The sequence below is a fragment of the Aphelocoma coerulescens genome, chromosome 1A (assembly GCF_041296385.1).
Source record: "Aphelocoma coerulescens isolate FSJ_1873_10779 chromosome 1A, UR_Acoe_1.0, whole genome shotgun sequence".
NCBI lineage: Eukaryota > Metazoa > Chordata > Aves > Passeriformes > Corvidae > Aphelocoma > Aphelocoma coerulescens.
In genome coordinates this window covers 80,210,211-80,228,719 of record NC_091014.1, presented here as the reverse complement: position 1 = coordinate 80,228,719, position 18,509 = coordinate 80,210,211, and the positions used below count along the sequence as shown (strand labels likewise).

The window sequence follows — 18,509 nt, the reverse complement described above, 5'->3', positions numbered from 1 at the left end:
AGAAATGCTGGGCATCATCCTTAGCGTCTCCTTTGCATTCCTTGGCCCGACGCTGGTACTCTTGAACCTTTGACTTGCAAGCTTGGACATGCATCGGAATCGCATCTCTCTTTAGCAATATCGAGTCAGACACCTTTTACAGTCTTGTTCTGAGCTGTATTGACAGCTGTGCACCACAACGATCCATTATAACAGATTAGGACTTGTGAGAATGCGAGGATAGGTGGAGGATTCCAACCGTACGGTTCTCGGGCATCCATCTTTGCGGTTCTTGGCATAAGTCCTTCTGTTAGGGTCTTTTTCTGCCGGAGTTCTTTGAGCCTCATCGGCCTCATCTAGGTCATCTCATTGGTAATTCTTCTTGCTGAGAGTTTCCTCTCCTTGTTGCATCCCCTTGTTTGTCATCTCCTGTGTCACAGGTGTCTGTGTGTTTGGGCCGGGGCTGCTTTGCCCTGCTACATGGTCTGGGTGTAGGTGTAATAGGATAAGTCCTAGGGACTTGACATTTGTAATGTAGGGATTAGTTGGACTCAAGATGGTATTTCTAGATTGACACAAGATGTCTGGAGCTGGTAAGTTCTCATGCAGTACTTTGACTTTTGTCGTAACTTTCTTTCAGCTGCAGAGGGATTGAACCTGTGACAGAGTGCCCCATACCAGGTGAGGTGGTTCCCACAGGAAGGTCAGTCACCGTTTGTCTTTGCAGGGCAAGTGTAAATGGTGACCGTGTTACAGCTTTGTTCTTCATCTTTATTTGTAGGAAGTAATGCTGAATAGCAGTGGTCAAGGTCGATGGAGCGAGGTGAGCGGTGACTGGTGGACAGAATGAGTTGTTACTGCTTGGGTATCAGTTTCTGGTGCAGCTCTAAGCATCCGTTTTTGTTTGTGCATTTTAGGTGGTCCACTGGGAAGGTGTCCTGGCCCTGGGGATGCTGGAGGCCAGGTGCGTGTAAGCTTAAGGTATGGGTGTGGTGTACTTCAGTTGGAGCGGGGAGGCTGTGGTTTCAGTCTCTCAGCATGTTTTTCTGCTTTGCTTCTCTGCAGGTGCTGCTGCTGCTGCCCTAGGCATGCCAAGGGACAGAGGCGAGCAGGTGAGTTGGCATTTAGGTGGGGCGACTGATAGGTGAGAGGTATGTGGCAGCATGCGAAGCGTGTCCCTTTTTGCTTTGCAGGCATCGTCCGGGCCACCTCCGGAGTCGGATGAAGATTTGAGGTGAGCCTGGGCCAGCGGTGCAGAGGGAGCCCGCGCGTTATTCTTCTGGAGGGCGATAGTCACAGTTTGTTTTGTTGTCTTAGGTACCACAAGTAGGTGCAGAGCCTAAGTTTGGAAACGGCCGGTAAGCGATGAGCCTCGGCAGTTATGAGGGAGAGGGGCGTTGTGCAAGGGGTCACTTCTGGGACGTGTCATCACAGTCTGAATTTTGTCATTGTTCTGTCTTTTGCAGCCGCCGAAGTGGACTGTGGGCCATGTATTGACGTCCACGGTGCTGAAGCAATGTTTTCTGTCGAGGATGGATTTCGTCTGCTGGTCTTCAGAGAGCTAAGTGTGGGGACTGTTGGTTGGGAGAAGGCAAACACCTTTGGAATCACAGGAGGCAATTTGAAGTTAGCTGAGAGGAGAGGGCTGTATTGGGCCGGGCCCCTTGGAGGTTAAGGGAGTTTTTCTTCAGCATCACTCGAGCCTTTGCCGGGCCGGGCAGTTCCAACCCATCTCCATGTTCTCGTGAGCTTCGCATCACTGGATTTTGAGTCTTGATGTCATTGTCCGTCTTTTCACCCGAGGAGCCTGCCTTCGGGTCTGGCATGATTGCCATGGTCTAAATTTTGCCTACTCTTCAGTGTAGCCACACTCTTGAGCATAACACGTGGGCATCTTGCATCTTGGCCATTTGTCGGTCGGTCATGTTTTGTGATGTCACTTCAGCCTTTGGCGGCAGAATCCTTCTCTAGGGAACCCTTTGTATCACCTGGCAGTCGTTGCCTCCTTCTCTAGGCCTGCTGCACTTCTTGAGCATCCTCTTACCAGCTTTGGCACTAACTTCTCATAGGGAGTTTACATTTCACTGTCACATACTACTGCCGTAGAGCCTTCTTTCCTTCGGCATCGTGGGCCTCTGGCTCATCTTGCACTAGGAATCTTGGGCCCATCAGGTGAAACTGCTGGGCAGTTTCAATTTGTGTCTCTGTGATGTGGTTTGTGTCCGTTGTCTTCAGTGTCACAGGGCTTTGTGATGTCTCAGTTCTTTACAGGCATCGTTCTGGGCCATATCGGCAGCGGGAGTACTTGCATACTTTTCTAGATTGGGCTTATTCTGGCATCTTTATGGTTTTGCTTTTTGAGACCAGAAGTACACAAGATGTTCCTATCCGTCTTCCTTCTCAGTTTTGGTAGTATCTTTTTTCATGTGCCATTCCCTTGGACTTCTATATGCAGTGTACTAGACCCTCCTCACTGCAGTAGTTCCATAGCTTCCGTCGTCTCAAAGCATCCTGGTCTCAAGAATTTATCTTCTGAAGCGTTCTCTCAAGTCTTCGTGTCATCTTTGCTTATATTTGATGCACTGTGTGTCCATGTGCCACTTATGCTTGGAGCTGCCCTGCCCTGGCACATTCAGTCGTGGCTCATTTGAACAGTTTTAAAACTCTCCTCTCTTGTCTGTGGGCTTTTGGGTAGAAAGCTTATGGGCCTGGTGTGGGGATAACTCCTAGCTGTCAGCTACTTGTAGACTGCCTCATGCTGTCTTGCAGGTCCCCGAGGCAGATTTTGATCCCTATGGTCACTGATGTTACCAATTTTCCCAGGGTCTACTGTTCCACATCAAGGAGAAGCAGACGGAAGATGCTTTAACATCTTCTTTAGGGGGGGGTGTTTCTAGTAAGGGCTGCAGTCAGAGTGTAAGCTGAAGAAGGGGTGTCTGAGAGTGTGTCTGTCTGTGTGTGTGTTGACTGGCTCTAACCTTATGTGTGTGGTGTTTTTTGCCTTTCAGGTTCTTCAGTTCATTTTAAAATTTTGCATACAAAAAGCCCAGCTGGTCCTGCCCATGCTGTGGGGTTAGTCAGAGGGACACAGGGTTCCTCTTCTCCTCTCTGCTGGGATGAACTGCCTAGGGAATACCATTTCTGACAGCCCAGTCCTACTTGTGTCTTTTGGAAAAGGGCAGAGGTGAAGAGGCAACCTGCCGGAGTTCCTTGGGGATGATGGAGTTGTGGTGTTTGGCTGTGCCCGGAGGGGCAGGTTGGGCATTATTTGTGTGTCTGAGGACTGGTTTGGGTGTTGGGGAGCCCAGGGAGCTGAGCTCTCAGTGCATTCCCAGCTCTCCCAGGGGTGGGAGCTGGTGCAGGGCTGGGTGACAGCCTCTGGTTGGGCTCGGGGCAGGCACTGGCCCCGGCACAGACACGGGGTGGTTTGGGGACGCTTGGGGAGCAATGGGAGGAAAATGAGGGATGGTGCTGGGCAGAGCGATCAGCCTGTGCTCGTGTCAGTGCAGCTGTGCAGGGCACTGGGATCTGGGTAAAACTCCAGCTCTCCTGGTGTTCAGGGATGCAAGGTCTGAGGGACTGGATTTACCTGGGGCTTTCCAGGAACAAGGGGAAATGTGGTGCCAGAGCTGTGCCCCATCAGGTTGTGTTTCCCTTTGGGGACAGGGAGTCTCTGGGCTGAGGTGAGATTGCTGTGTGAGTGGCAGGGAACAGGGAGCTCAGAATTGCAGGCACTGATGGAATAATTGTCTTAGGTCTATTTGGTTTGTGTTTGTGAAAACTGGGATTTGGGCTGGAGAGGTGCTCTTGGGAACAATGGATAGAGTACATTTGCTCTATGGATGTGTAAGGAAGGACAGGGAAGGGGAGTATTTATAAATTGTTATCAGTATTTCATGCAAATTTGGGGTGGAGCGTTGATGTAGGTGGGTGGGTTTGGCTTGGGCCTGTCAGGACTAACCACAAAGAATCCAACCAAGCCCCTGACCCCTCAAGGCATCTGTGAAACACTTCCACAGAAACCCAAGTCAGAAATCCAGTGATAATGGAGGTAAAATTATAGATAATTGCCTATGATCGGTGGGGAATTTCCTTTGGAATTATCAACCAAGGCAGAGCATATCTTTCAGCTCTTTTCCTGGTGTGCAGTTTCCTCTCTGGTTTAAATGAGTTTGTGTGCTCCTGTTAACAAGCAGTGTGTTTTCACCCTGAAATTTGGGGTGATAGTCTTTCTCTAGTGTTTTTCCCACAACTGACTCATCCTTTCCATGAATAGTCCATGTTGTTCTACACAGCTGCTTTGGCCCTGGGTCAGAGAGAGAGAGAAGGGAAATGACTTTTTAGGGCGTTGAAATTTCTCCCGGCAGGAGTGGGACGGTCTTGCCCCTCCCCAAAGCCCTGCAGGCGCATGGGAGTAGCTCAGTGCCGGCGCAGCTCTCTGAGCAATAACAACGCTTGGGAGGTTCGAGTGTTGATAACAACTCTCTTGTCTCTTGGTAGCAGTCCTAGGTGGAGGAGAGGAAAAAAGGAACTTGTGTTATTCATGGAAAACCTTCTGCTGTTTCTTGTGCAGACTTTTAGATCTTTGTATGATTTACTATCCAGTGTCTGTAGGTAGAGAATGACTTATTTGAGGTAAAAATTGAGATAATCAGTAATGGATAGGTATGGAAAATGTTTGAAGTAAACTTGAGGTGACCTGTAGTGGAGAGCATGAAGATTTTGAAGTAAACTATAGCAATCAGTTGTGCACAGGTAGGGAAACTTCTGGGGGTAAAATACAAGGTCATCTCTAGGTGAGGGAATGAACACTTTTTGAGGTAAACTGAGTGAATCAGTTGTGGAAGTATTAGTAAATTCTGGGGGTGAAACTTGATGTAACCTCCATGGTAGAAAATAAATAAATGTTTTGAGGTAAAAAGGAAGTCATCAGTGTTGGAGAGGCAGGGAGATTTTGAGAGTAAATTTGAGTCTGTAGTGCAGAGAATGAACATACTGAAGTTAAAGGGAGGTAGTAACTTGTAGACAGGGAAAAAATTTGGGGGTAAAGTCTGAGGTAATGTCTAGGGGAGACAACATTTTTGAGCTAAACTGAGGCAGTCACTAGGTGACAGGTTGGAAAAGTTTTGGGGGTAGAAATTAAAATGACCTGTTGGGCAGAGAATGGACATACGGAGGTGAAAATCAGGTAGTAAGTAGTGGACAAGTAGCAATAATTTTGGAGGTGAAATCTGGGGGGATGTGTGGCAGGGAGAGCGTACATCGTGAGGTAAAGTGAGACAGTACTGGAAAGATAGTGAAATATTTCATAGTAAAACTTGATGAAATCTCCAGGGCAGAAAGAGAATATTTATAGGTCAAAAAGAGTAAATAGTTAGCGGGCAGGTAGGGAAAATACTGGGGGTAAAATCGGAGGTTATCTCTAGGGGAGAGAATGAACATACTGAGGTAAAAATCAGGCAATGAAGAGTGAATGTTAGGGAAATTTTGGGGGGTAAAACTGGAGATAATCTCCAGAGGTAGTGAATGAATACTTTCTTGTAAAAAAGAAGAAATCAGAAGTGGACAGACAGGGACAGCTCGGAAGGAGAATCTGAAGCAATCCCCAGGGAAGAGAATGAACATCATGAGGTAAACTGAGGCAGTCATTTGCAGAGACACAGTGAAAATTTTGGGGATAGACACTGAGACATTCTTGAGGATATAGAAAATTACTTTTTGGGGTAAAAATGAGGTGATGGGTAGGGCAAAGCTTGTGGGAAAAACTTGAAATAATCTGTAGGGCAGACCATGAGCATTTTGATGGAAAAATGAGATATTTATTCTTTACTTCCTTTGGGCTAACTTAATCTCCACCCTTCCATGAGCAATTCCTTGGCTTCTCCTGGAGAAAACCCCATGGCAGAGGCAATCTGCAAAGGAGCCCAGAGCTGTGCTTGGAGCAGAGAGTGCTGAGAGCTGCGGGTGCCTCTGCTGCCCCAGGCTGGCAATATCCCCATGGAACAGACTGGGCAAATGGGATTAGAGGGAGCACAGTCCCTTCAGGGAAGGGGTTTTCTCCTGTGCACATCAGGCACGGGGCAGGAAGGGAACTTTGGAAATCGGCTGCTTTCCCCCAGAAAGCATCACTCGCATCAAGAGCAAAGGTTAGTTTGGGTGTGAGCACTTGAAATAACTTGGAAAGAGAAGATTTCACCTTTTGCTGCTTCTTTCTTTCTTTCTTTCAGATGCTGGGATTGCCTCTGTGGACATGTGCTGAGCTCTCCCCGCAGGGAACTGTCAGCCCTGAATGCCTGTGCAATAACTGCAGCTGCCCAGGTAGGCACAGGAAACTACTCTGCACATTAAATTGCCATGACCTGAGGCACTCCTGGAGAGAGTGTAGAGAGTTACAGCACTGATCCTGCTCCTTGCTTTCCCAGTAGTGCATGAACATGATTTCATCCTGATCCTGATCATTCCAAGGACAATAACCACTGAGGTGCCACTGACGATGCCACTTTTCTGACGGGCCTGGCCCAGAACTGTAGCCCGGCAGCATTCTGGGGGAGCAGTTCAGTTCCCCCTCCATTCCTAGACTCTGGGCCGTTCTAGGAGACATCTGATCCCTTTCCTAGGCTGCCACCACAGCCTAAGCTCCCACCCCCACTGGGCCGTGACGGCATCGGCGCACCCAAAGCCACCCGACGGCTCCGGCCCTGCCCATCAGGCCCGGCCAGGGGAGCTGAAATAAAGCCTGGAAATCTCAAGGGTAAACTGGCAGCACAACCGCAACCCTCCCTGGCTTGAGAGTAAAGAGGTGTCCCTGTATTTACACACATCCAGGAACAATACTCCTCTAGAGGAATCTTGGATTTACTTTTTTATCAGTTGAACTGGCACAGCTGCCACCTGTGTGGCATTAAATTCTCCATCCCCACAATCCCTGGTTACCCTTGGCTGTGGGGTTTTGCTGTCCCACAGTTAGGAGGGAGCTCTGGCCAGCCTGATTGCCCAAGAGCATTTGAAATCCTAATCCTCACTTCTTTGACTAATGAATCTCTTAAAAGCCACTCTGCATTGTGCAGAAAAGCGCCTTGGTCCCACTGGGAGCTGCACATCTATAACAGCTGTTCTCGGTTATTCCAAGTGAGTAAAATAATTATTAAGGAAAAGAGGAAACAGTTAAACCAAACAACTTTTGCCTGATGTTTTCATCAGGAATGAGTTGGGAGCTAAGCAGCAAGGCCCTCAGACAGGCACAGTGTCTGATATAAACTATATCTGTGCACACATAAAAAATGTTATATATAAATAGATATCTATGTGCCCTAATATATGACATATTTACATTACGGAGTTATGTAAGTCATAAATATCTGCCCTATCTATAACCACAATTTTTTTATCACAAACTACCTCTAATTTACCCCCCCCCACCTGATTCTAGGAATGTAACATTTTTAGGGATCCTAAAATCAAACAGATGCAGGAAAATAAACCATGATTTTATCCCCTTAATTCCAAGATGTTTTCCTGGATGTGTACTGCTGGGTCTGTTTTTCTGTAAGATCTTGTGGCTTATCCCTGAAGTGCACTTGGCATTGTCAGGATCATGAAATCCATTTGGAATTTTACTGTCTCTGCAGTATCCAGTGAGGTGAGTTTTTCCAAAATTATTTCTCTCGGACCGAGCACATCTCCTCAAGTTCCTTCTCACTTTTGCATCGTTGAAATGCAAAATGGGAAAAGATAAATGTGCAGCTCAACTGAAACCAGTAAAAAGCATCGTTTCCCTTCTTTCTTGTTTTGTCCTTAGAGCCTGTTGGAGTGCTGGCCTGGATTTGGCCAAGTAGCCTGGAGCAGTGAGGTTTTTCCTGTCAGAAATCCATGCTGGGGATGTTTTCCCTGGCTGTCCCAAGGGGAAGGAACAGCTCTGGAGTTTTTGCAGCCACAGGCTGGGGATGCATCCCCTGAAAACCAGTTCAGGATCGTTCATCTGACTCTGTCCCTGACCTGTGGCTTCCAGGGAGCCTTCTGGTCTTCTGGATATTCCCAGGAGAGGATATTCCACCACCTGACTTTTAAGCCAGGAATTGCAAACCCAGTAAGTCAGTCACATTCTATGGGAGCTGCCCCAATGGTGGGATAGCAGAGGGCACAGCCCACGCTGCTGTTTGGGACATTCCCAGCTGGAACGGGAGCCAGCTGGGCATTTTGGAGCGCTGAGGCCACAAGGGCAGCCTTGAGTGGCATTCCCAGGCAATGCTGAGGCATCCCATGCCTGTGGCACGTGGCAACACATGCCTGATGTGGAGCAGAGAGAGGAAGGGAGAAATTCTGAGTTGATGGGAGGAATGGAATTGGGCTTTCCAGAATGGAATTGGTATAGGTGCTGATGGTATCATGGAATCATGGGGTGGCTTGGAAGGGACACAAAGACCCTCTGGGCTCTGTTTTCCCATCCCATGGCAAAGAACACGTCCAAAACTGCCTCCTCACCCTCATGGAATGGCAATGGGTGTTGGGAGCTCTGGCAGGAGCACCTGGAGACCAGGTAAGAATAGCAGTGGGATTGTTTTGGCTGCTGCTGGATGTGGTTTTCTCTTTTCAGGATGTTCCTCTGATCGATGTTTTCACAGTAGCTTGCTAGGCCTCATTTGAGGATAATTCCAAGAATTTGGAAGTAGTTGGAAAAGAGTGAGGACAAAAGGTGAACCTGATCCATTTCTAGTAATTCTGAACTTCTCTTGCAGCACCATTCTGGGGGAAAGCTGGTTAAAGGATAAAGATGCAGAGGAACAAGTGTTGTCAACCCCCCTGCCTCCCTGACAGAGCAAAGCTTTCTGCAATCCCAGTAAATCTCTTGGAGAAACTGTGGGATCACAAGGTTTCCTAGGAAAGGAAAACTAAGGACAGAGATGAGGAAAGAGGCTTCCAATTAATAATGATTTGATGGAGGTAGGAATGATTCTTGTATGTTTGATGCACCCCTTTTTATTCCTGGGATAATTTTAAATGATTTCTTTAAAAACTCATTTTGATTTGGGAATTCAAATTAGAGAGGAAGCGATGCAAAATAAATGCAGGGAGAGATCACAGAATCATCCTGGAATGGCAGAATAGTTTGGGTGGGAAGGGACCTTAAGGATCACCTCATTCCATCCACAGGGTCCTCCAAGCCCCGGCCAGCCTGGCCTCGAACACTTCCAGGGATGGGGCAGCCACGATTTCCCTGGGTTTCCGAGCACAAGAGGAAATTTCCAGCAGGAAGTGAGGGATTTCCTTTGCTCTGCCTGGCCCTAGCAGGGCTTTGGGAGGCAGAGGGTGTGGGAACAGGAGCTTTGTCCACTGCCTTGGGGGAGTCTCTGATGTCCCAAAACCCAGCCGAGCACGTGGTTGTGGTTTAACATCCCGTTCAAAGGAGATGCCAGGCCAGGAACGGGAATGGACTGCAGAGCAGGGATGGTGCCCAGCAGAGGGGTGACCGTCCAGGGGGTCCCAGCAGTCCATCCCTGCTGGCCAGGTTTGGGATGAGCAGGTTGGTGACTGTCCCTGTGCTTGCTCTGCAGGATGAGGAAGCCAGGCCTGCTGAGGAGGAAGATGAGGAGGTGTGGGAGGATGGAGACAGCGGCCACCAAAGGCTGCGGAAGGCACAGATCCAGGTAGGAGACGTTGCCTCCCGAGGAGAGGGACTTGTCTGTCCCATTGGAATTTGGGGCATGAGGCCAGTGGAACAAAGGGTTTGATTCCATTTTCTTACTTGGGTTTTCACGTGCCTTAAGAGAGCTTTGTGAAAATGTCATTATCCCTGATTGAATCTCTGAAAAACAGGGATTGAAGCTTTCAGAAGGGGCCCAACCCTGCCTGCACGTATCCAAGTGCAGCTCCAGCTCTTGCTTCCCTCTGGCAGAGGCAGCTTTAGGTGCAATATCCTGATGTTTCTGGGAGTGGGTTTTGGAATAAACCTACACACGGGCTGTCCATGGGTTGCTGCTATGGATTCTGTGAAAGGTGATCAGGAAAAGCAAGTTCAGAGTTACTCAGCGGATCCTCTGATTCCTGCCCATCTCATGGAGCTGGTCAGGGTGAAACTACTACTCCCATGCTTTTTATTTTCTCCTCTTAGTGCTGGTTTTTCCCCAGGTAAGTCAGTGTTGGAGCAGCCTTGTGGGTTTATCTGTAATGAGCAGTGGTTGTGTCTGCACACAGAGATAGCAGATCACAGCCGTAGTGTGCAAACGTTGGTGCTTTGTGCCTTAGTGCACACCCACATTTGTCAGCTGGCAGGGCTGATACGATGAGAAAACCTCGTACTCTTCAATAACCTGAGCACAGGCACTTCCTGAGTTGTTACATTTAACCAAAGCTCTGATAAAAAATACTACATTAATTTTTCTAATGGAGACCAGATTCCGCATGATCATAATTTACGTTTTGGGATACTCTTTGATTGACTCTGGTGGGAAGGGAGGTGAATCAGTATCGTGTACTTTAGGGAAAGATCTAGGGGAGAATTGAATTGTACTTCCTTGGAATTCACATCACCCCCCCTTACTCGGAGATGTTGATCTTGAGAACAACAAGCAGAGAACAGCCCAGGAAGGGCCGAACGTGAAAAAACCTCTTTGCTGTGTTCATCATTCTGTCTTAATCTTGGATTGTTTCCACCCTTCTCCTCCACCTGGAAGTCACAAGCATCCTGCAGTGGCAGGTACTCTGGGTTCTTCTGCCAGGAGTAGTCCAAGAACAGCTTTTGCTGGGAACAGCTCTGACCTTGCTGAAATCACTTCTGAAACCTCCCCTGACTCTTGCAGTGCCAGAATTTCATGGTGGCAGAGGTGAGGCAGGGACTGAGCCTGGTTCATTGTCCCCAGAGCTCGGGTAGTTTAGGACAGTCAGGCCAGTAAAGCCCCTGCTCAGGGCTGGGAACGAGATCCTGGCCAGCTTTCCCCTCTCTGCAGTCCTGCTGGGCTATGTCATGCCCTGGGGCCACTCTGCCATTGCTCAAATGGCCAAAATCCACTCATCCAGGAGGGGAAAAGGGAGGGAGGGCACAGGAATTCAGCTTAGGTGGTGAGGCCTGGAAAGTTTCAAGGCAACTAATTGATCTTTGGATTATTCCAGCAGAGCAGAGAACACGGTGCCATGGGCTCTGGCAGGGCTGTGCTCAGCTCTTTGTTCTCTCCCAGGTCCAAAAGTGTGACCAGTTCCAGCAGCAGCAGCAGCGACAGCTCAGCCAGCGACTCCTCCTCTGGCAGCCAGGACTCCTCTACCTCCTCCGAGGACAGTGACAGTGAGGACAGCTCCTCCCCCTCCTCCAGCAGCTCTTCCTCCGACTTCGACTCGCATCCGAGCTCCTCCAGCAGCAGCAGCAGCGACAGCAGCTCTGAGGATGAGCCCCCAAAGAAGAAGAAATAGCTGGGGAGCTGCAGGACTGGTGTGGAGTGGGGGACAAGCCCCTCCCAGGGGCTGGAGCACACGGCTGCCAAACATTCAATGGTCAACATTTCTACTGCTCACACTTTCCAAGTGTTTTGCCTAGTTGTTCCTAGGACATGGAAGGTATTAAATGGCTTCCTGAGACTTACTGAGAGAGTATTTTTGTGCTGTATCCTTTTATGGAAGATTTTACTTTTTTAGTTCCAAGAAAAATTCTAAAAAAATCTATCATCAGATTCGTTTCTATGAGCTGAAGTCCAGTAACCTGGATGTTTGCATGCTGGAAAGCAAAAGCTTTTTATTGCCGGTTATGCTGCGCATCGTGTGCTGTTCCTCTGTTAATGACACCTTCACCTCCATTGAGAAAATCCTCTCCAACTGGTAAAAGCAGAAGTTTTTCAGCGCTGCTGTGGAGCTGTGGCATTGTTGAAGCTGAATGCACAACGTGTCCCACACAGAGCCTCCCATCTCATTAGCTGGTGGCAAATGGATTCTGTGCTGCTGAGCTTGTGTTCCAATGGCTTTTCCTGATGCTTCCAGGTCCAGTCCTAAGTGCACCATGCAGTTGAGCTGTGTTGGTTTGTTCCTGATCAACGGAGTGCTTGTCCTGCCCGCAGGCTCTGGGCTTTTCACTGCCCTGTGGCCTTGGCTCGTGTATTGCAAGTGTCTGCTGAGACACAGAGTGTTGGTGTTGGGAAGCAGCAGCTCAGTGACTTGGGGCTGCTGCTGCTTTAGGAGTTTCATCTTTGTGCCTTTTTTTTGGTCAGTTCGGTGTGCCCCAGTGAGCCAAGGGCTGCCGTGGGTGTTCTGCAGAGCTCCAGCACAATATTGCCACGCAGCAAAAGCAGAGAAATAATAACAGCCACAACTGGGCACTGCTCTCACTGGATGCTCAGTAAAAAAGAGACTCCTTGAAATAAAGGGCTCAAAGCAAAGTGTTTCCCTTTGGCTGTGTGAAATGCAGGATTTCCGAGTGGCAGTCTGCAGAAATTCAGTCATTCTTTCTTTGTGGGAACTGCCCTGGAGAAGGAAGTGAGTGCAAAAGCCCCACAAGCCCTACAAACGCAGATGCAGACAGGCTCCAGCGCAGGGATTGCTGGATGCAGAGTGGGAATTCTTTGTTCTTCTGGTGCATTGAAGCAGTTGCCATTAGGATTTTATTTGGTGATGCAGTCTCCTGAATTTCTTCTTGTCGGAGTGCCCTTTGTGGGGAGGAGGCATCACTTGTGGAAGAATTCTCAAGTATCTTAGTTTAGGTAAAATACAGCAAGTAAAGTATTTTTTTTATAATTTTTATGGAAAAAGTAGTGCGTAGACTTCCTTTGGAATAAACTTAAACTTACTTAAATGTTTGGAAATCCCTATGTTCTGTGTGTGTGTGTGTCTGTGAGCACTCCTGTGTTTTACAGAACACACTGCAGAGTGTAAATAAAACTACCAGAAAGGTGTTTAAGTCTTGTGGACTGAATGTAGCATTTAATGGGAAAGTGAATAAATTATTAACCAGCAGTTGCTAAGTGGATGCTTCCTGCAAATATCCGAAATCTTTGTGGTGGTGTGTGCAGGTTGCAGCTGGAGTTGCCCTGGCATTGCCTCCCAGCGGGGCAGGATTGCGCCCCAGGAAGTTCTCCAGGCGGAAGTCCCTGGGTCTCCGGATTATTTTTTTTAAAAAGTTTAGTTTGTCTTGGCTTTTTCTTTTTTTTTCCTGCCCTTTCTGGTTCCTTTGTCTCTCCATGTTCTTATTTTACAGAGGATCCCCTCCCCAGCCCGGCCAGAGCCGCAGCCGCCTTCACGTGCTGCTGCCTCAGGCGCTGCTCCCGTGCTGGCTCAGGAATGTGATCAAAGCCCGGCTCAGCAGGAATTGTTGCGGGCCTGCTCTGTTTAATCGCTGCCGCTGCGAGCAAAGCTGCCCCTGCTCCTTGAGGGGAGCGCTCGCTGCAGCCCGGGAGGAAAAGAGCCGAGGAGAAGCGCTGGGAGCAGAGGGGAGAGCGGGCAAAGGGAGCGAGAGCAGCGGGGCGGGCGGGGCGGCGTCAGCGGTGATCCCTCCGCGGTTGGGGCCGCATCACAAATAGTCCCTCGGGCGGATCACTCCGCGGTTGGGGCCGCATCACAAATAGTCCCTCGGGCGGATCACTCCGCGGTTGGGGGACGCATCACCGGTGCTTCCTCCGCGGGCAGGACCGCATCACAAGTAGTCCCTCCGGCGGATCCCTCCGCGGTGCGCATGCGCACTGATCAGCGGGGAAGCCCTTTGTCGTGTGGTCATTAAGGGAGCCATGGAAACAGTGCTGAGCATGCGCGGTGTTGTGGGAAGGGAAGCGCACGAGCAGCGCTGTACCTGGTTACGTCATGTGGTGTTGAAGGGCGGGGCGGAGCCGGGCAGCGCTGCGCATGCGCACTGGCTTTACCTTCCCGCTCCTGCTGCTCCGTGGGTACCGTCCGGCGGTGCCCGGGAGCGGCTTGGAAGCGCCAGGTTCGGTTCCCGGCTGCGGCAGCGGCGGGCGAGGGTTGTGGTGATAATGGAGGAGGGCGGCTGTTGCTGTGGCTGCAGCGAGGTGGAAAGTGAGCGGAGAACGGCGACGCGGCGTGTGCCGGGAAAAGACCCGACGGGGGGCGGCCCCGGAGCAGAGCCGGGCGGGAGCGGGCGGCGGGGGCTGCGCGGGGTGAAGGCGGTCCCGGCGCGGGCACGGAGCCGGGGAGGAGCTGCGGGGCTGGGGCCGGGACTTGCGGGCGGCACGGCGGGACCTCCCTGCAGAGCCTTTCCTGGGAAACAAAAGCGGGAGTTTGTCCCAGCTCGGCCCCGTGGCAAAGGGGCAGCGCAACCGAGGGGAGCAGCGCCTGAGCAGTGCGGCAGTTTAGGGGCGCAGGGAAGAGGCGGCTGGTGCTGGAGCGAGAACTTGCAGGTTTCTTACACTTAAATGAACGTGGAAAGCAGGGAGAGAGGTGGTATAAAAGCACTGGGTGCTCGGGCAGGTGAGACAGGACTCAGGGGAGGGAGTCGCTTTCCTGAGCTCCTGAAGTTCCACTTGCCTCTCTCACGAGCACTCGTGAGAAGTTTCCCATTTGGAGTTGGGCTCCAAAAGGAAGGAACTTGAAACTGCTTCTTCTGATAAATCCGTAAGTATGGGAGGCCCTACCAAGCCCACGGGTGTAAGCAGCCAATAACTCCCACGAGTATTTTAACCACTAAAAATAGCAACTTTTATTTCTTCTGCACACAGAGGACTTGGCTGTCCTGTGCAGGGTTCACTGATGCTGTGAATTGCAATCCAGGGCATCTTCAGGCTCCTGGTGCTTGGGACTGTGGTGTTTGGTGTGCAGAAAACATCCCAGGCTGTCCAGCTTGGGTGTGGCTGTGCATTTGCACAGTTCCTCAGAGTGGGAAAAGGCCAAGAGAGCGATGGGAAGGTCTTTCTTCCAGGCCCGGGCATCCTCAAGACACCTCAAGGATGGTTTTTAAATGTTTGTTGTCTTTTGTTTCCTAGCCCAGGAGCCGGAGAACGGGTGGAGACAGTGGCAAGCAGGAGTCCCATGTTTACATCTGCCCTTGGATTCCAGTTTCTCCCAGTGGGTCTGTGCTGCCCGAAGTACAAAGGAAGGAGGTGTTGGAGTACCTGTTTGTTCACCTGTTGAGCTTGGAAGAGATGCCGAGTGTGAAATTCCAGGAGTGCCGGCTCCTTGCGAGCTGTTGGTTGCTCAGGAGATGGGGTCGGGGAAAGGGGGGAAGAGTCCGAGCACAGCACAGTGGTAGGAGCTGGGTTTGCATCTCAATCTAAGGCATCTCAAAGCCTGATAAGCTGGAAAGAAGACTTTGCTGTGTTAATGCATAATTACATTTTTGTGCAATTTTTTGAAATTAGGGCTGGGATCAACCTGGGGAGGAGGTTGTCTGGCACAGTTCCCTGTGCCCTGCTTTGCCATGAGGAATGGATGCCTGACCTCTTTGCAGAGAGCTGCTGCTGATGTAGATTTCTCTGTTTCTATAGTGAATTTATCCCAGTACTTGGCTGCTATAAAGAAGTCTCCTCTTGCTGCAATTTCCCCCTATTACATTTAAGATCAGCTCCAGCTGAGTTAGAATTTAATCCCGACCTTTTCCCCCTTTTTTTTTTTCCAAGAGGCCTCAGCTATCTCACTATTTCTTTCCTCTCTCACCCTCCAGGTCCTGTTTTTCAGACTTTTCCTTATAAAACCCTTGATAACCCATTCCCCACTTAAGGCTTTGTTGTAGCCTTGTTTTGCTACCTTCTGGGTGCTGTGGATGAAGGTCTGGCTTTGAGGAGCACGCCCTGCTCCCTTTGCTCAAGGGATTGCAGTTATTCCAATCTCCTGCTGCTGAGGGCTTCCTTAGGCTCTTGCTGAAATGAAAAATGTCCAGGAAGCTTTTCCTTTTTTGAGATTAGACTGGTTGAGATATGATCATGATGGTTAAAAACCCACAGTGCAAATGAAGGTTTCCCCCTTCTTCCCCCCTGCTCCCCACTTGCTCCATGCTCGGTCCTCTCCCTGCACAGTTCATTCCTTTGTAATCACAACTGCTAAGGAAACCTTTCTAATCTTGTCAATTGGCAATGCAACTGCTTTTAACTTCTGTTTTAAAATAGGTTTTGAAGTCAGGCTCTGCCCTTGCTATTGATTTGAATTCTTGACTGAGCAAGTTATTGGTGCTTAAGAAGCCCTTTGTTGCTTTAAAGCCTTTCTCCAAGGGTCAGAGAATAACACTGACAGGGAGTGAAGGAGCGCTGCCCAGTAGTTTCTTAGAAACGGAATGTGTTAAACCAGGTTTCTTTAAAAGCAGTTTTGAGTAAGTGAAATTCAGGTACTTGAATTACTTTGGGAAATGGTCCATTTAGGATAGATCTACACTGACAGAAGCTGTTTATCTGAGGTCAGTCCATGCTTTGATCAGTGCAGGGCCTTCCCCTCAAGAAACGCATGAGCCAAGCCCAGCAAGGTAGAGGAAAAGACAGACACAAGTTCAGCTTAGAGAGCTGCACGGGTGAAATCCCATGAATATGCCTGGAGCATGGCCCTCCCCAGCAGCTTTTCTTACAGTTAAATTCTTAAAAAAGCTAGAAGCTGATGCTCAGTACTTTGGGATCTGGCTCAAAACTGCGGAGAGGATAAACTCCCTTACTGGAACTCAGGCAGTGGAGTGCCCACAAGCCAGCAGCCCGGTTGCTTCTTGTTCAGCTTCATTTCAACGTCGTTTTTTTGTTGTTTTGGTTGGTTGGCTGGTTTTAAAGTATTCTTAGAGATGCTACAAGTGGAAGAAGAGAACAGAAATAGAGTGGAGCACCACTGGCATATTACCTGATATTTTACTGTTCCTCTTTTTCTTTTAAAAATATATGTAGATAACATGAACTTTTAAACTCTGTGATTTGGGAGAAACACTCTTTTTTCTCCCTCTCTTTGGAAGAGATATGCAAGTCCTGAGCCGTTGGGCCAATGCTTGCTGCATTTTGTTTACGTTTTTACAATCAAACAAGGGGCTGATAAGATTGACAAGGAAGATACAACTCAGGAGCTCACTAGGCAGCAGCCTCCAGACTCTTTGGGTGATGCAGTAGGGTATGAAGACTGTTCTCCAGTGCGAGATTAATCCATAATAACATGCTCACTGACATAAAAGTCACTTCTTATAAGCCACTTCTTATTCCCTGAAGTGCAGGAGCTGAGGTGTTTGACAAAGCCTTGGCAGAATGATGAAGTAGATCCCTGTCAGATTTCTCCTTCTTGTGCTAGTGAGAGCAATCCATCTTCTTTAAGGGTTTTGTTCCTTTGGGATTGTGTGTAGTTTAGAGGGAGAACAGTACCCAGAAGCATTAATTGTTTAATCTGCACTGCTTTTTTCCTCGACATGTGAGGCCTGAGTATTGTGCTGGGAAGCGGGGCCAATAAAATTTCTGGGAGTCAGACTTGGAGCTCGAAAGTTTTAGAATTAACGCTGGAGACTCAGCTCCCTCTATGGTCAGAAGAGGGGGAGACACCTTCCTTCAGGATGTCTCTCCAGGGAATGCTTTTGCAAAGTTTTCTCTCGTAACGGCTCAAGTCCTGCCTCTTCCTGAAATTGCGGTGTAGATCCCACTGGAGGCAGTAAATCTCTCAAATGTATGAGCTTGGGCCTACACACCTGCTAAGGTGTGACTAGAGGTGTGAGAACTTTTGCAAATGAATTTGGAATCATGAGAATCACAGAACCACTGAGGTTGGAAAAGCCCTCTAAGGTCATCGAGTCCAACGTGTGCCCAATCCCTACCTTGTCACCCAGCCCAGAGCACTGAGTGCCATGTCCAGGTGTTCCTCGGACACCTCCAGGAACGGGGGGACTCCAAACCTCCCTGGGCAGCCCCTGCCAAGGCCTGACCACCCTTTCCAGGAAGAAAGTCCTCTTGATGCCCAACCCTGGTGCGGCTTGAGGCCCTTTCCTCTTGTCCTGTTACTGGTTGCCTGGGAGAAGCAGCCAGTCCTCACCTGGCTACACCCTCCTGTCAGGGAGTTGTAGAGAGCAAGGTCTTCTCTGGGCCTGCTCTTCTTAGGACTGGTATGGAATCACTATTTTGCATTAAAGGACAATAAGCAGATGTTTTGAAAAAATACTTTGAAATGTTTTTGCATTGTCCTGGAAATCTGCCAAGAATTGGAGTTGCTTACCAGGTTAGGTGTTCTTGCCTGCAACTTCCCAGGGGCTGCTGGAGGTGGGATGAGGCTATTGCAGAGGAATTACAAGTACGTGGTTTCTCACTCAGGAGACTCTGGGTTTACTATAGCTATGGAACTGGTTTTCCAGACTAGAGGAACCCCTTAAAGGACTGCAGAGGGAGGCGGAGATGGGATTTGGGGTTTGCATCCCCACCTCCTGAGCACACATGGGGTTAGATGCCCCTTGGCAGAGCTGTAAGGTGTAATGTGGGCAGCAGCTCCTCCTCTCTTTGGGGGCCTAAATTGAAACGCTCAGGAGCCAAATCACCTCTGAGCTGCTCTCTTGTGAGCAGGAGAGGAAGGGACACCTCCAAAGGCCACATAGCTCACTCATAGTCTGAAAAATCCTACTGCTGAATCTGGAACCCCCCCAGGGATGCCTGGGACCCCCCGGGCCCCTCTGT

General features: G+C 49.4%; 1 protein-coding gene and 1 long non-coding RNA gene across 2 annotated transcripts; both read left to right on the top strand.

Moving 5' to 3' along the window:
* The first annotated feature begins 9,365 nt into the window (after window positions 1–9,365).
* Window positions 9,366–12,154, top strand: LOC138104801 (zinc finger CCHC domain-containing protein 10-like). The gene is made up of 2 exons (XM_069003992.1): window positions 9,366–9,623; window positions 11,151–12,154. Exons 1-2 carry the CDS (start codon window positions 9,532–9,534, stop codon window positions 11,377–11,379), a joined length of 321 nt encoding a protein of 106 aa, XP_068860093.1. The 5' UTR covers window positions 9,366–9,531; the 3' UTR covers window positions 11,380–12,154.
* A 1,663-nt stretch (window positions 12,155–13,817) lies between these two features.
* LOC138104436 (uncharacterized) lies at window positions 13,818–17,651 on the top strand. The gene is made up of 2 exons (XR_011148071.1): window positions 13,818–13,962; window positions 14,886–17,651. It is a non-coding gene; the product is annotated as an uncharacterized lncRNA (long non-coding RNA).
* Window positions 17,652–18,509: the final 858 nt, after the last annotated feature.

What these genes read in the sequence shown, in the direction of transcription:
- LOC138104801 (XM_069003992.1), top strand. Translation starts at nt 9,532, where the DNA reads ATGAGGAAGCCAGGCCTGCTGAGGAGGAAGATGAGGAGGTGTGGGAGG. An exon ending in TGCGGAAGGCACAGATCCAG is followed by an intron (nt 9,624 to 11,150) that starts GTAGGAGACGTT and finishes GTTCTCTCCCAG; the next exon opens with GTCCAAAAGTGTGACCAGTT.